Here is an 18328-nt window from a genome sequence, read left to right as displayed (position 1 = left end):
ATGCACTGCAAGACATGCATGAAGGAGTGTCTATATTGTAGGAATGTACAGTACAGTGTAAAACCCCCACGTCTCACCTCTAGCCCGTATGTTAAACATGCTGACTGTTCATTTCCTGTCAGGATGAGGGTTTAGATCAGTGGCTCTCTAACCGTCTTTCCTCCCTCTACAGTTATTGTTTCAGCTGAGTCCCCCCTTCACCTGCATAAAATATTCATCTAGAGCTGCAACTATCCATTAGTTTTATGTCATTTTTATTACTGCTCTGTAATATGGACCAGCTTAGTGGCCTTGTGGTTGGAGTGTCAGCCCTGAGACTGGAAGGCCCGGGTTCGATTCTCCGGCCAGGTCATATCAAAAGACTGTAGAAATGGGACCCAATGCCTCCCTGCTTGGCACTCAGCACCAAAGATTGGATTCCCTGTGACATACTAGCGTCATGTCCAGGGTGTGCACTTGTACACCATGTCCAGGGGGTGTACTTGCTAGAGGTGCTCCGATCGATCGGCCACCGATTTAAATCGGCTGATTTTCACTCCAAATGACTCGATCGGTGATCAGCAATTTACCCGATCCGGAGAAACCGATCTTTTATGACCGAGCTGCACCACAAGTGGTATAAAAGTCAATCAGATATATAGTATAATATCGCATTGCATCTTTGTGACAGGCCTAGACATGCTCCCCTTCCCCCCAACACACACAGGAACAGTTTTGACCTATAATAATTTTGGAAATATTGGAATTTTCCCCATGGGCTCAAAATCGGTATTGGTATCGGCCAATCGTGAGAGAAAAAAACAGTGATCGGGATCGGTCCCAAGAAACATGATCGGAGCAACCCTAGTACTTGCTCACACTACAGAAACAGGAGATAGGCTCCTGCCCTATGGCCACATGGTAGTATGGTCATCTGCATCTAATGGTCTGCTCCAAAAATTACAAGTTGCTCAAAACAAGGCTGGTTCTGGGGTTTTACTTATAGAACATGCAAGTGTTAGACATGCATGAGTGTCTCACTTGGCCAAGTGTCAAAGAAAGACTTAGTTTAGCATAAAGTCAACTCATAACGTTATTAAACACCCAGACTCCTAATTATTATTTTTAAATACTAATATAACTGCTCAAATATCCACACATATTCCATTCCTGGGGCGAGAGGTGGATTGATAACTGTATTTTTTTTTAATAATCTTTTTATTGTGATCGGTATCAATCAGCATTTTACACAGATGTGGTCGCGGCTTTGTTTAGCCCTTGAATGTTTAGCCCTTGCCACCAGCACATAAGAAGGATAATAAACATAGATAGTAAACCAGGAATCCCTTCATTCTATTGGTCGGGGAAATATTTATATTTTTCAAGTAGTTCAAGAAGGGGTGATAACTGTATTTTATAGGTCAATTGTACTATGGAATAGTCTTCCAAGTGATATTCGTAACACCAAAGAAAAAGTCTGTTTTAACACATTCCATGCCAGAGTTTAATCTCATAATGTACTCACCAGTGCCAGCGTTTTATTGTTGTTTTTTAGTTTTTTTCATGTCGCCACAGACCTCGCTAAATAAGTTAAAAGTGCGCGTTCATTTGGTTCTAAACACACAGCGGATCCGTGAGAAACGGTCAGCGAAAACAGTTTCCAAATCCGTGCCGCCATCTTGAAGCTACAGCCGATACACGGTAAACAGTGATCAGCGAGGAGAAAAACAACCAGAGAAAATCGAGTTTTAAACAGGATCCCAGACAGGAAGCGGATACGATCGAAAAAACCGGAACCCGAATAATTCCGTTTCCGACCGGAAACCGGAAACGGAAATGGATCAAAAAAATTCGGAAAGTGCACCTGGGGCACTTAACATGGGAATCGGCGGTTCGCGTAGATCTACGCGACTGGCACGCTGCGGCTTTAAATAGGTTCGCGTAGATCTACGCGACTGGCATGCAATGTGTTAAAAGGGAACTTCAGACTTCATATAAGGTACACTCAAAAGAAACATACAATAACATCTTTCTTACATACCAGATTGATTACATTACATTAGTCATTTAGCAGACGCTTTTATCCAAAGCGACAATAAGTGCATTCAACATAGGTAGGCAAGAAAACTACTAATCACTAGAAGTCACTAATCACTAGAAGTCTTAAGTTGTCACGGTCCGCTCCTCGGGCCGTGGACTTTGACTTTATTGACAGTACGGACCAACCAGTACTGGACCCAGCGGACTGTCAGGGTGCGTAACGGGTAGGCCCCAAAAGCAGACGAGGTAGGCAAGAATGTTCAAATCAAAAGGTTTATTTAACAACCAGGGTTTCCAATAACCAGGTAAACTGAAGTTGGCATCAAGCATCAACTCAGACACACGTGACATGGGTCTACGGACCAACAAGAACACATAGCAAACACAGGGTTTAAATAGACAGGGGATTAACAGGACGCAGGTGAACACAAACTACAATCAACACTGTGATTGGCTGGGGCACAACAGGACACAGGTGGAGAACATAACTAATCAAGGGTAAGAGAGACAAGACAGGAAACGGTAAACAAGGCAGACAGGAAACAATACTACAAAGCAAAAGCACAGAACACCAATGCAAAAGGCAGCAACAGAATGACAGATACAATTATACAAATGGAACACGCAGTATGCAGAACATACAAACTGCACTTTAGGCCTAACCAGCCTAAAGTGTCCATAACCATATAAGGGCATCTTCAAGGTATAAATAATAAGTCGGCCTAACCGGCCCAAAGTGTCCATGACCATATAAGGGCATTCAAGGTCTAAATAATAAAGTCAAAGTCCACGGCCCGAGGAGCGGACCGTGACATAAGTGCATTCTCTTCTTTAAAAAAAGCAACTAAGAGTATACCTAGTGCTAAGGTAAAAGTGCAATATATCAGCTACCTACTTTCTTAAACAGATGAGACAAATAGGAAAATCAAATGAGCAAGAACTAAAAAATAAGTGTATCAAATAAACAAGATCCAATAAAACAAGAGCTTGTACATTGATAGTGCTTCTTTCTGTTTCTCATCTGTTTCCTGTTGGTATGTCTTTTTATGAGACTAGAGGTTCGGGCCGCTACACTGCCCTCACATCTAGTGTCAAACAGCATTGTGTCAAAGGTCATGTGTCACTTAGACACAGGATATAAATGACCAAATACAACCACCCCAGTTGTATACGTTGTATTGTATTAACATACTCTACCATACAGATTGGACAAAATTGCATTTTATTCATTCAAAAAAAGTTAGTGCCGCTTTAATCTGTCGATAACTTTAACTCGATTAACCCATTAAAACCAGGAAAGCATCTGTCATTTTAGATTTTACTGTTGGCTATTCAAAAATACCAGATATACAAGCTTGTACAGCTGTTATTTTTGAACATTTTAAAGATCTTGAAAGTGTGAGAAGGCATTTATAGAATTGGCCTTAGGTCTTAATGGGATAATCGAATAATCAAGATGCACGCTTTTGGTTAAAGGGGACATTCTAATGTAAATGGTCCACTGAGCACCGTGCACGTGTCTGTGTTTGTGCACGTGTGTCTGTCTGTCCACAAAGAGGTGAATGAATGACGCAGTGGGAGAGACAGGAAGCAGGTGATGGGGTGTTTTAGGAAGGACCGTGGCAGGGAACAGAGAGGTTTACACAAGAACACATGTGACAGACAGACAGAGAGGTGGAAAAAGAGTGAAAGATTGATGAGACACTATTCCACTACGGAGACTGAGGAAATGTGAGACACACACACACACACACACACACACACACACACACACACACACACACACACACACACACACACACACACACACACACACAAGGGCATATTCGCATATTCAACACTTTCAACCTGGCATGCCTATTTTGGGCGTCATTATAGGCGTGTCGTGATGCGATGCTAGATTTTTTTTAATATACTTTTAAGTGGTTAATAAGTCTGTATTTCTTCAAGCTCAGAGTGTGTTAAGGCAGCTCTCCACCGCACCGATATCGGCCCGACTCGGCGGCGGGAGCCGTTGGAAAGTTGTAGATAGAGCCGTTTTGTCGGGTTGATACTTCTAGATTACCGTCGATGAACGACCGAGCAGGATCGGTCATGTCCCGACCTATAGAACCGTCGATAGCCGTGGGGTAGTGAAGAGGGGGGAGAGAGGGGGGTAAAGGTTTGGTCCGAGCTGGCTCCAGTGTTGCCAGATTGAAAACGAGGTCAAAAGAAGTGACCAGTTTCACCACATGAGCCCTATTACATCAGCTATTTTCAAAAATAATCTTGAAAGCAAGCCCAAATAAGCAACTACACTTCAGAAACAAGCCCAAACAAAAGCAACCCGCAACTATGAATATTTACAAGCAACAGGAAAACAAGCCCAAAGTCGCTTATAATAAGCAGACCTGGCAACACTGGCAGGATCTTGCAGACCAGCGCTGCCAGCTTTAACGCAATGTGCACATTGTGCTGAACCAAATGCCAACTTTTGCCAACAGACTGCCAGTCTGTTGTAGTCTGAAGTAGTCTGTTTGGTGAAGAGTCACCTTTACTCAAATCCCAAAGGCAGCAGAATATGCAGTTGACTGGTGGCTGGTGATCAAATTTGTGGAAATGCTAGCCTCCCATCATGCCTTCTATGACAGTCACACAGTAGAAGACATTATTTAAGTCATTGATTCTGATGGCGGCAGCGAAACAAATGATGATTTTGTTCAGAAGGCCGGCCAACCGGCAGTGAATCAAAAACCAAATACCACTAGCCTGGTTCCAGACGAATCTGCCTTTGCAAAATTGCATCGCACTTTAGCCCTCGGCAGATTAGGTCTGGCCCCCCTCCATAGAGATTCCATTTCTCTCCCTCCGCAGTTGTGCGGAACCAACCAGGGCCCAGTATCCAAATGTGGGCGGGCTTATCACCTTATTTGGAGCAATGACGTACAAGGAAGCACTGCTCTGATTGGTTCGTGAACAAGGAAGCACTGCTCTGATTGGTTTAGGTCTAACCAATAGAGTCCGTTTGGATCTTTTTGTAACCGCCCCTTGGAAAAAAATCTATCGTTGATAGGGACCAGACTAATATCCACGCAGTGTGTCGTGTGATATTGTCTGGCCACGCGAGGCTAAAATACCACATCAGTGTCAGAAGTGAATTGAGTGTAATATCTGCAGGCCAACAGCATGTCATGTGACTCTTTTGATTGATTGATTGAAATTTTTATTAGGCAAAAGAATGTAAAACAACACAGTTACATTAATAATGCTTTTGTCTAAAAGGCCCGGCCAAAAAGTCCTTGCGGACTTGTTTCCGTTGGGGTCCTTGAGTTAATTTCATAGACATATATAGTAGCAACCAAACAGTTCAAACAGTTCAACTCTGAGACAACTTGACCTCTAGGAGAGAAAGACAGCGAGAGAGACCGAGAGAGAGAGAGAGAGAGAGACAGAGAGAGAAAGAGAGAGAGAGAGAGAGAGAGACAGAGAGAGAAAGAGAGAGAGAGAGAGAGAGAGACAGAGAGAGAAAGAGAGAGAGAGAGAGAGAGAGAGAGAGAGAGAGAGACAGACAGACAGAGAGAGACAGTCAGACAGACAGAGAGAGACAGCGAGACAGAGAGAGAGAGACAGAGAGAGACGCGAGAGTTTGATTTGATTTATTAGACGTCATGGTTAAAAGAAAAACACATGCTTCTCAGAGAAATGTCAAGGATAAAAACAACAAAGTCAGTGACTTTACTATTAACATTGTGGTCCTTGGTCTGAGACAAACAAAACATAATGTTAGGAAATTTCTATACTATGCGGTGATATGCAAGATTCATATTGTACATTGAGTGGATATATTTGAGTAAAGACTCAGACATATGTTTATTAGTCAGACAGACTACAGATTAGGTGAATCTATAGCGTGAACTGCTATATTAAGAATGATAAAACATGATGACACATAATATGTGTCATGACTCATACCATATCATATTATGATATCTGTAAGGGTCACAATGACCAGCTACTGGACACTTGTTTGTACTGGTCACTAAAGGTCTGTGATTCAAATAAAGATGAGAAGAAGACTAGACATATTAGGACAGCAACATTAATTCAGATGATGGAGGCAGGATGCTCATTGGATTAAACACCTTGTGATTGGTAGGTAAGAATAGATCTGCTTCATAGGGAAAGAAAAAAGTATATAAGCAGCCTGAAATGTAATAATGAAGCCGCTTCCCGCCGCATGCTCTCGCGCTTGCTAGATTAGACCTAGAACCAATGTTATAAATGAACTTCGTGCTGAATAAATAGAGAACATGCAGACTGGTCTGTCGTCTTTGCTCGAAGTGCCTTGCTCCTCGAGAACATAAAACAGGCAGTGCAACAATAAATAAAACACTCTAGAACTATAATGCTAAACATTGTAGTAGAGAGATGGAGAGAGAGCAGGAGAGTCAGAGAGAGAGAGAGAGAGAGAGAGAGAGAGAGAGAGAGAGAGAGAGAGAGAGAGAGAGAGAGAGAGAGAGAGAGAGAGATGGGGGTTGGGTGAAAACAGACAGACACAAATCCAAGGTGGGGAGGGAGAGGGGGGACCTCCCCACAAAACAGAAATAGAAGAGGGGATTCCCGGCACAGAGCCAAGCTCTGTCTCCTCCGACATCAAATGATCATTTACTAAAGAAAGGAATGTGTGTGTGTGTGTGTGTGTGTCTGTCTGTGGGGGATTTTGTACCACAATAGTAGACAATTAGATGGCCATGGCTGTATAATGAGGTGCAGAGCTATACAGGCGCGCACACACACACACACACACACACACACACACACACACACACACACACACACACACACACACACACACACACACACACACACACACACACACACACACACACACACACACACACACACACACACACACACACACACACACACACACACACACACACACACACACACACACACAGCCTCCATCAACCCCCCCCCCCCTCCTAGAAGAGGAGAATTCCATGTGGATGACGTTATGTGTTGTTGTCAGAGGCATTACCTCATCCTACCACTAGTCCCTGCCCATTGGGTGGTCTATAACTCTCCTAGGAAATCCCACAGCCAATCATAGGCTTTGCTTTGGCAAACACAAACTCAGCATAAAGAAAGACACACACACACACACACACACACACACACACACCGGTACCGGCGTTTTAACTCGTTCAGTGCCCTGCGCATTTCTTGAAGAACAAAAGAAACGTACAAATCCGTCTCTGTCGGGTGGAAACCTCATATGTCCAAAACTGTTAATTTTCAGGATTCAAATTCAAAAATAGCCAAAGTAGCAGATATACAAGCTCAAAACGTGTGACTTCACACCACATTTCGAGCTTGCGGATCTGCTACTTTTGAAGCTTTTGTGTGAGGCTGTAGTATGATCAAGTAGGGCGTTAATTTACAAAAAAAAGTTAGAATATGGAGATAAGAGGTTTCTGCCTGAGAGCAAGGAAATAAACACAGCAGAGGGGAAATTGTTCTACTTTTTTTTTTTTTCACATGCCACAGAAAACCAAACGGAGATGGTTTTATAGTCTCGGCACTGAGAAGGCTTGCTGAGGGATTATGTTTGTTTGTTTGTTTGTTTGCGCGGATCTCTCTTTGTTTGCATCCATTCAGTGTGGGGTTACAGCAGGTGAATGGGAGCAGGCTACTGAGCCGGCGCTGGTTGGTTAGTGGAGAGAGTGAATAGTGTGGATGGTAGCAGTTTCCTTTTGTCAATGTTAAGCCTGCCTCCCCCCACTGCAGGATTGTCTGTCAGCATTCTGTCTGGGGCCAGACCAGGACAAAAAGAGACCCTCCTCGCTCTGCCCATGTCCATTAGGAACAAAATCACTGGAGTATGTCCTGGTGTACAGGCAGCTTGATGTAGACGAGGAACAGGCTGAAATAAGAACTGTCATAGGAAATGTACACTGTTTTAACCACTTGAACCCCAGCATCCCTATTCTGGGGGGAACGCTCGCCAAAAATAGCAGATCTACAAGCTGATTACACGTCATGTTGTGACGCGTTGTCAGCTTGTAGATCTTGGCAAAGAGATTTGGTGTAGATGGGAAAAAGCGGTCCAAGTACAGTTGTAACACAAGTCTGTTTCACTAGACTAGAGGGTTTACGTGGTTAAGAATGTTGATGAAGATCTTGACACTTGAAACGTCTTTTCTTTTCTACCCAAGGTTAATTAAGTGAAAGTGACAGATCTATTCTGGTACAGCATCATTGTTTTCTTTTTTCCACACAAAGGCTTGAAGCCTGGAGCTGTGTATTCTGATGAATGGAATGAGATTGCATTTTTAAGGGGTGATGAAAGCTTGTAGAGTGGGTTAAAGGTTAAAGATCGGATTCAGGAGCAGGTATTTAATCAAGCACCCACATGTTTTTTTTTTTTTTTTACAGCTACAGTATTACCATCGAGTGTGAAGAACAGACAGTCACACTACCATTGATTTGATCAACCATGGACAGTGCAGAGAGAGGCTTTGGTAGGGAGACAAAATAGAAAATAGGTGTCACTCGTATCTCAGATCTACAGTTAAATCAATCTCTGTGATACAGAATAAGCATTCAAATGTTACATTGAGAGAAGGGAAGAAAAAGCAATGGGGGTGCAACAATTATTCAAACTAATCAATGTAATTGATTAATGAAAAAAATCGGCAATCTATTCTAATGAAAATAATCGATTTGGGGAGAAAAGTTGGAATAGCATGCCAATACAAGCTGAGCTTGTACATAGGCTATTTTTGCTAGCCTGGCATGGCTAGACTAATATCACTGCGTAGATATTAAGGTCCTTACACACCGGGGCGATTTTTTTCATGCGAATAATACGTTTCATGCGAAAAAAGCGTCTTTTAATTATTCGGAACAAGTCCGAATTTTGCGTATATTCGCATATTCGCCGGTGTGTAACCGCCTTTAGTCTGGAATCTCTGTGTGGAACCTGCATTTCCAAGGGGCGTATTTAAAAAAATGGTGATAAACCCACCCCATATTTGTATACTGGATCCTGATTGGTGCCCCTCAACTTCGGGGGCAGTTAAATCCAATCACAACTGACCGGGCCAGACTAATCATTTTCTGCCTGGGGCAAAAAAATAATTTGCACTGGCAGATTCGTCCGGATTCCTGCTATATTTGTGCTACTTTTTTACTCAACAGTCGTACAATTCAGTATAAAATAGGGCTTAAGAGGTTAATCACCTTGGAAGAGATGAAATCCCCACCATCTGACATCTGTCAAACCGTTTAAATTTCCACTCAGCAAACCATTTGCACAGGCTGCTCCTCCAATACCAGAATAAAACCTGGCACCAAGGACGGGAAATCAAACGAAGAAGCAGGCAGAGCTAATCCTGTCAATCCATGTTCCAATTCTCTAACACACTGATGACGAGACTATCTGCCCAGCCGTCAATTACCCTGTTCATACACCTGTGAGTCTGTGACACATTATTATGACTTAAGATAGCTATCGGGGGCCCGGACGGCTGGCGTAGCGGTCCGGGCACAGAGGCTCAAAGTAGCCGGACAGCGTGTTGCGGGTTCGAGTCCCGATCACGATGGCCTTTGCTGCGTGTCACTCCCCATCTCTCTCTTCCCATTTCCTGTCATCTACTGAACTATCAATAAAGGCATAAAAAGCCCCAAAAAAAGATAGCTGTCGATAGCTGTCAAAACAGTTTTTGTTGAGGGGGTGTTATTTACTAATCTTCTTTTTGGCATTTCTATTTTTATTTTGATTAAACAAGAGGATTAAGTTTAACTTCCTTTCTGAAAGGATTTGGCTGATACTTACGTATTCACTGAAACTGTCCCCAGTGAATAGCTCTGGTAAAACATCCATCTTTGTTTGGAATATCTGATCAACAGGAAATAAACTATGGAAAACATTTAAATGTTTAACATTTCAGCACAACTTCTGTCTGAGATGATGAGACCTGGGGGTGGGCTGTATAATGGAGTTCATGCCAAGCTGTCAATGGAGGCGGAGAGCCACACCTGTCAAGGTTACTCCTACCTTCTACTTAAACCCAATCCAAACAGCCGAACTACCTTTATTTACCCAGGGGGGTTCACTGAGAGCTATTTGTCTTTTTCAGTGCCTGTTTCACAATCACACACACAGTCTTATACTGTTGGCCAATAAGCAGTTTAGGGGGTTCAGTGCCTTGCTCAAACTCCATTTTTAACATGTTAGATTCATCAAAAACACCCGTCCTTGGTTCTGGTGACTCACCCTGCCCTCCTAATACGCGAGGGGGCCGTGTTTTTTCGATTACTTTTTTCATTTATTTTTAATATTTTTTTGGGAAAATGATAACAATTCAATACAATTAGGAGGGCAGGGTGAGTCACCAGAAGCAAGGACGGGTGTTTTTGATGAATCTAACATTTTGGAGTTTGAAGTTATAATGGGTTTGTATAGGAAGGGGGCGTGTCTGACAAAATGAATATCAAATATCTAAATACTGAATCAAGCAGCTTAAAAACGGTCTGGGGGGCTCTCAAAAGCCTGAGTAGACAATAAAATGACCCAACGTTTTTTTTAAAGTGAAATATCCCTTCAATGCAAAAAAATGAAAATAAAAATGCAATCACATAAATATTTGGGGGGCCCCTGTAGTAACTGCCCCTGTTGAAGACCCATGATCTGTAAATGGTAAATGGTGCATTTATATAGCGCTTTTATCCAAAGCGCTTTACATAGCTTGTGCATTACATTCACACACATTATTCATACACCGATGGCGGAGGAAACCATGCAAGGCACCAACCTGCTCATCGGGAGCAATTAGGGGTTCAGCGTCTTGCTCAAGGACACTTCGTACAGTAGGGGAAGTACACTGTACAGAGAAGCACCCTCTGTAGAGTGTGCATCTCTGACCAGTGACCTGTACACTGTCCATGTTCTTATAGTGACCAGATGGTCTTGTAGAAACACAACAGAGTGATGATGATGACAGCAGTGATGTTTGAAACCCAGAGTGGTGACTCATTGTTGCCCCGAACACACAATGAGGAACTGACTGACCTGAATATGAACCCAAATGTGATCATTGTGTTGCTTAAAGAATGCTTATGTTCTATTGCAGTGCGCTCGCTCTCAAGGGTCAAAACTCAACATTTGTTACATCACTTATACAGTTATTCGAGAGTAAAATATTGTTGCTGTCGGGGTCGGAAACCTTGTATGTCCAAAAATCCGTTTTATTAGTACTATTTAAATTCGTGAAAATAGCCGATTTACAAGCTCACACTGCACCTCATCGTGAGCTTGTAGATTGATTGAATACTTTATTAGTCAAAAACACACAAATTTAAAAAAAAAGTCCTGGGGACTTGTTTCCATTGTGGTCCTATAGATCAGCTATTTTCACTACTTTTGTGTGAAACTTGTATGACAGCAGTGTCAGTAGGGCATTGATTTACAAAAAAAACATGAAAAGTTTAAATATGGACATACAAGGTTTCTGCCTGACAACAACAATAAGATGTCTGGTACTGGCTGGTGACTTTCACTGATGAACACAAGAACCAAGATCATTTATAAAGTGCTTCATGACAAATGGGACTTTCTCTGACATGCTGGTCTATAACCTACCGTACACAACAATATTTAACCACTTAAAGGGGAAGACCACCCATTTTCAATATTTAACTATGTCATTAATATAGCATAAAGGAGTTGTGTGGAAATAAGAAAAATTTTAAATGTTAAAAATTTTAAATGTTAAACCCAAATTGATTTTGGGTTTAACATTGCAAATTACACCGTGATGACTCATCATGGTGTAATTTGCAATGTTAAACCCAAAATCAATTTGGGTTTAACATTTAAAATTTTTAACATTAAAAATTTTTCTTATTTCCACACAACTCCTTTATGCTATATTAATGACATAGTTAAATATTGAAAATGGGTGGTCTTCCCCTTTAAGCCCTATTTTATACTCTGTCATATGACGTGTCAGGCAAAAATAGCAGCTCACAACGCATCACATTGGTACACGTTGTGAGCTTGTAGATCTGCAATTTGTTTTAAAACGTGACTTTATTTGCCCTATACTGACATGCCCTATAAATAGGGGTTTAAAGTGGTTATAGAAGTGTCCCATGGTCTCTGAGCCACTGTGACTTAGTGTGATTAACACCACTAACATGTCCTCTCACACACATGTGACATCTCGGACGCAGCCCACAGCCTGAAGGAGTGGGATAACATGCTTATCACTCACTCACTCACTCACTCACACTCACACACACACACACACACACACACACACACACACACACACACACACACACACACACACACACACACACACACACACACGCATGCACACATCTCCACATGGACATACAGTACTTGCATGCTTGCAAGCACAAATCGTCGCTGTTGGGCAGAAACCTCTTCTCTCCATATTCTAATTTATTTATTTTTGCTTGTAGATCTGCTGCTTTTGCTATTTTTGTAATTTAAATCCTGAAAAGTAACAGTTTTGGACATATGAGGTTTCCACCACCCGACAGAAACGATATTCTACGCACGCACGCACGCACGCACGCACGCACGCACGCACGCACGCACGCACGCACGCACGCACGCACGCACGCACACACGCAGCAGAGGCTGTGTGATGATACTACTGCCATAATCCATCCTATTCACATGTATGAGCATCCATCCCTCATGAGAGATGAAATAAGCTCATTGTAATGCAATACAACACAAGCTTCAGTGCCAGGCAAAACCTGACATTTAAGTGACGGTGGGACTGATATGTTTTTGTTATAATAAGTGTTAAATAGCTCTATATTCTGATACTCAGTTAGCCTGGTTCCAGACGAATCTGCCTTTGCAAAATTGCATTGCACTTTATCCCTCGGCAGTCTGTCGTGTGATATTGTCTGGCCACGCGAGGTAACAGGTGTCTCCCTGTCTCTCCAGCTCTTTAGTGAACAGAAAATACATTTTCAATGCGGGATACCAATTTTATCCAATCAGGAGAGAGATATCATACAGGAAAGAGTGGGAAATGAAAATGGAAGTAAAAAAATGTAGAAAAAAAGAGCTGGCAAAATTAAGCTGAATGATCTTTGTGGGCTTCTCTCGCCTGATTGGATAACATTGGTATCCTGAACTGAAAATGTATTTTCTGTAAAGAGCTGGAGAGACAGGGTGTTACTGAACAAACACTAGAAATGATTTCTATCAGAATATAGAGCTTTAACTTATTAACTAAAACACATTTTTTATGAGAATATATCACTTACATATCACTTATAGCCCCTATAACACTATTTAACCTATGTAATGATGAAAGTAACATCGGACGTTCCCATGAATGCTGAAGCAACTGTCACATTCTAGACAGCACAGAGTTTGTCACCCTGACTGCCTTGCTGTCACATAACAAAAGCTTTAGTCCTGTCTGGAATGGAGCCACAATGGAGAACTGTGACAAAGAGCTATGACACATTATTTTGTCATGATGATGGATGTTACGCCATGTGCTGTGTCATTAGGGAGGTGTTGGATCAGCTCCACTGATCTCATTCCCCCCAGATTCGGCACAAACATGGGGATGAATTCATTCTACAATTATGCCCCCGAAATGTGGAATGCCCTACCAACAGCCATCAAAAAGTGCGACTCCCTTGAATACACAGGACCACAATGGAAACAAGCCCTCTGGGCTTTTTGTGTTATCCTTTTAGCATTATTGTACAAGTGTACCTCTGTACTTTTTGCAAACTGTTAATAAAGTATTCAATCAGTCAGTCAAACTACTGTACTGTAGGTGACATTTAACACATGCATGCATGCATGGAGTGAAAGTTCAAATGCGTTTCACACACTGCATTAGATTAGTTATGTTCTGCTATATTTACTTTTGATTCAAGAGTCTTAACATTGTATTACTTTAAAAAGGTTTCAATAAGGAAGTGAAACTGCATTGTAACTGCCAGACACAAACCACTCGACTGTGAGCGTTCAAAAACAGAACCATCGTTATGATATCGTTATTATTCAACTTCTCCATTCAACAGTGCAAAGCAGCCTCTATCGCTGGTTATTTCTCCATTCTGTTAGAAACACAACAAAATTATGTAACCACTTGAAACCTACAGTAGCGTCCCTATTCTGGGGCAAACATTCTGCAACAAACACTAGATCTACAAGCTCACAACACACCGTGTCGTGATGTGTTGTGAGCTTGTAGGTTGGCAGCAATTGTCTGCGAAGATATTTAAACAGATGGGATGATGCCTAGAACAGAGGCCCCTGGGGGACTAAGTTAAGTGAGATTTGCCAACAAGTTGAACAATGAACACTTTCATTCCACTCAATTATAAACCCAGATCAACCGCCGTCGTCGCTCTGCTAAAGCCTGATTTATACTTAGTTGCCATGCTGTAAATAGCAGATAGCTTGTAGATCTGCTATTTACTGAGCACGACACCCCAGCACACAACTAAGTATAAATCAGGCTTAAAGCTAACTGTAACATCCATCCATCTAGACAGAAGACAGATAAAACTCACCGGTTGCGACCGACACGGTTCCTGTAACGTTGGTCCCTCCGAGACATGTCACCTCTGAGGGAGAGGGCCGTGTTGTGACAACCAGGAAGCATGCTCATATTAGTCTAACGCCACTGATGATGAACTAGAGCAGCGAAGACCAACAGTCACACACTGTGACACTGTCACTGCCATGAATGAATGCCCCCCCGCTCTCTCTCTCTCTCGCTCTCTCTCTCTCTCCTGCACCCTTCCTCTCTTATTCTCTCACGCTGCAGCTGCATAGTGGGGTTGCTCTCTCTCTTTTTTTCCCCCTCCAACCATTTCCTGTCCTCTGCCCTCGCTGGTGGCTTCCTTTGGGAGCGGTCGCGACCCTGGGATTATCACAAGCCTTTCCCTTTTCCTATACCCTGGCTAGCTGGTCTCGCTGGAAGGGGGTGTAAAAATGTTTTAATCGTATTCATATGATATGTTTTTTGATCATTTTCAAAAGCAATATTGATTTGAATAAAAAATGTATACAGTATATATATCACTGATTTATTTTAGTTTTTGTTGTTTGATGTTTTACAGTAGGCAAATGTTAAAAAGTAGTGCTACTGTGATAAATACAGATCCCACTGTTCTGGTTATATAAAAAACAAACATATCTTTACCATGGTCTTTACTTAGATTCTATACATGGTAGGGCATTCACGAATAGTGATTTTTAGCATTCAAATTATTCGACCTGTAAGTATTCGAATATTCGATTAATCGATTTGATTATTATTTAAAAAATATTTTAAAAAAAGTAATAAATTTTTTTATTTTTTTTTTGCCAATGGCATTGACGACTCGACTCAAGGAATGCGAGTTGACGTCACACCAGAGCTCACAGCTGCGTGTCTGCTGTAGAAAAGCCAAATTATATATATATATATATATTTTTTAATAGAATAATCGACTTTGATGTAAAGTGGTCGAATAGTGGTTTGATAGTCGAATATTCGATTATTCTGTTAATGCCCTAATACATGGTGATGTATTCTTAACGGCCGTATATCACCTTGCTTACAGTATGCCAAAAACCATGATACAGCACTCCCTCTCATGGCTTATTGCTTAAACATATGGTACCGCCAGATGCTTTCCAATACACACAGGCCTAACTACAGTAGCTGGCAGATCATTCCTTAAGTATGTTTAACCCACCATACAATCTCCATTAGGTCAGTTGTATAGTATGGGGCTTAAATGTATATTACTGCCCATTACCTCCTCCTACGCTATCCGATACGCCACACACACACACAACTCCCATGGATCGTAAGCAGAAAAGCTCATTTCCCATCCTATTACTGTATGCTTTTATCTCCGCTCAGTATATTAAGTTTGACCAACCTGGCTGCAACAGTCCTGACGGGCTGGTTCACTTTGGAAGGACACAGCAGGCGTCTCCTCTGCAAAGCGGCCGAGGGTTTCACCTGAGACAGCATCTTCTTTCAGCCAATTAAACACAATCCTTCACGTTGGACACCAAAGGCCTTTTGAAGTGTGCGTTTTCACTTTTGATATACAACCTCAGCCAGAATGCTGACACCGAAAGCTTGTGAACTTCTCCTTTATAGAGCAAGGTTCTTCAACAGGGGGTCCGGGACCCCTAGGGGGGTCCTCAGAGTTACTACAGGGGAGCTGCTAAAATCTTTGTGTGACAAGAACTTTTCTTCTTTTTTTTTACATTAACCATGCACTCGAACCCTAGCATCCATATGGAGGAATATTCGCCGAAAACGTGCGTTGTGGTAAAAAGGGAGGCTCTGAGGAGAAAAGGTTGGAAACCATTGTCCATAAAAATAAATAAAAAAAGTATCATTATTATTATTATTATTATTATCATTTTCACACAGAACCAGGAGATAACCTGATCCAAAGATTTACCGCTCCATTCACTTCCTGGTTAAAGTATTTGGGAAATATTCTGTATCTCTGCTCCTGTGTTTTACTATGTATTTTTGGCGAGACATGCCATTTTCAACGGCGTATGAAAAGCGAACGGGAGGTCGCAATGAACTTTTTTCTGTGCTTCAGAAGCACAGTGAAACCCTCCGTGATTAGTTCCATCAGGGGATCCATCATACTGGAGATAAATATTCTGTGGTTCTTGAAAGATTACTCAGAATGCTTAAGAATGCTGGCAGAAGCTACAGCCTGTTTTAGAAAACCCCTGGCAGTGAATGTGTTAAAAGTATCTCAGTTAAAAAGTCTCAGTTCCTTTTAGAAATACCTGCGAAAAACCGACTCATTCTCTAAAGGGAAGTCAAAGCTTACACATGAACAATCCATTCTTTTGTCTCTGGGTGTTTTCACATAATCGTCAGTGTCCGGTGAAAACCTCATACGCCCAAAACCTTTCAGGATTAAAAAAAAACTGCTAAAGTAGCAGATCTACAGCTTGTGGATCTGATGCTTTTGTGTGACGCTGCAGTATGATCAAGTAGGGTATTAATTCACAAAAAAACACAAAAAGTTAAAATATGGAGATAAGAGGTTTCTGCCCGACAGCGACGATATCGTGGCTGTCGGGTGGAAACCTTGTCCAAAACTGTCACTGTTACTTCTCAGGGAAATGGAATAAACCGTTACAGAAATAGTGAAAACAGCCGCACAAGTAAATAGCCTACAACGCGTCACGCCGCTTGCAAACCACTATTTTCACTTCTTTTGCTTGACACATGACGGAATAGGGCATTAAGTGACGTCTACTCTGTGTGGAGTTTGCATTTTCTCCCCGTGTCTCCCAGGGTAGTTATTAATACCCTCACAAAAACATGTAGTAATCCTGGTCACTATACTGCCTCCCCCTGGTCAGCCGGGGCGCCTGATGGAGGGGAAAGGAACTGGTTGGAATAACGTGTTCCTTCCACGCGCTACGTCCTACCGGGGAAACCAACTGACGGAAGAAGGTCAGTTGGCTTTCATGCATTAAAGGAGGCATGAGCTCGGCCCTGGGCTCCCTAGGCTGGTGGGGGGAGTGTAGTGCCCAGGATCACTTAGAAAATTGGCACCGGGTGAAAAAAAAGGTTACAAAAATCGTGTGATAAAAAAGTTAGTTAAAAAAAAAGTGATGGAAAAAATATGAAACGTTGAAATATGGAGATAATAGTCCTTCAAATGTACCAAACTCAGTCCTCTAAAGTGGACCAAAAAGTGAACCAACAGAAAAGGGACTGAGTTGTGTTTGCAATGACATTGTCAGTACAGTCAGTCCTGTTCGACTTCAGCTCTGACATGGCATCAGTTCTCTTTCTGTTCACACACAGTTCTTTTTTAGGTTTGGCACAGGCCATCTGTCTACGGCAAGCATAGAGGGCTAAAGTACAATGGGAGAGGGCGAAGTGAACCTGGAGAGCTTTTCTGTGGTTCTCAAACTTTTTGTACCAGCGACCTCCAGAAGAGAAGATTTATGTTTGAAAAATAAATACAATTATAATTACTCTTCATTTTCAAAACATTGTTGAATATTCAAAAACATGAGATGTGCAAGCTTGTGACGTGTGTGAGCTTGTATGTATCGTGTATCTACTACTGTGTATCTACTACTTTTGAATAGCCAACATATAAATGAATAAAGTGGTGAAAAGGATTGTGACACTATATTAACTACTTTTGCTGGGGACCCCCTGGAACCCCCCAAGGACTCCTGGGGGTCCCCGGACCCCACTTTGAGAACCACCGATGTTCAGTATACTTCATTTCTCGTGGTCCCTCCTCAGGGGTC

The 18328-nt window shown here is 42.0% G+C and overlaps 1 protein-coding gene across 3 annotated transcripts in view; it reads right to left on the bottom strand.

The window, feature by feature from the left end:
• The window catches only part of limk1a (LIM domain kinase 1a), a 106100-nt gene that overhangs the window by 61766 nt on the left and 26006 nt on the right, over positions 1 to 18328 (bottom strand). Inside the window, exon 1 of one of the 3 annotated variants that reach the window (XM_080428688.1) lies at positions 14590 to 14688. The exons of the other annotated variants lie outside the window; for them this stretch is intronic. Coding sequence (XP_080284814.1) covers positions 14590 to 14687 — 98 coding nt within the window. The 5' untranslated portion in view covers position 14688. Of the gene's footprint in view, positions 1 to 14589; positions 14689 to 18328 lie in introns of those variants that run through there. 3 annotated transcript variants of the gene reach the window in all.

The sequence above is a fragment of the Gymnoscopelus braueri genome (genome assembly GCF_963280865.1).
Source record: "Gymnoscopelus braueri genome assembly, chromosome: 5".
In the NCBI taxonomy this organism is placed as follows: domain Eukaryota; kingdom Metazoa; phylum Chordata; class Actinopteri; order Myctophiformes; family Myctophidae; genus Gymnoscopelus; species Gymnoscopelus braueri.
The sequence above is the reverse complement of the archived record's forward strand: the minus strand, read 5'-3'. Positions and strand labels throughout refer to the sequence as shown.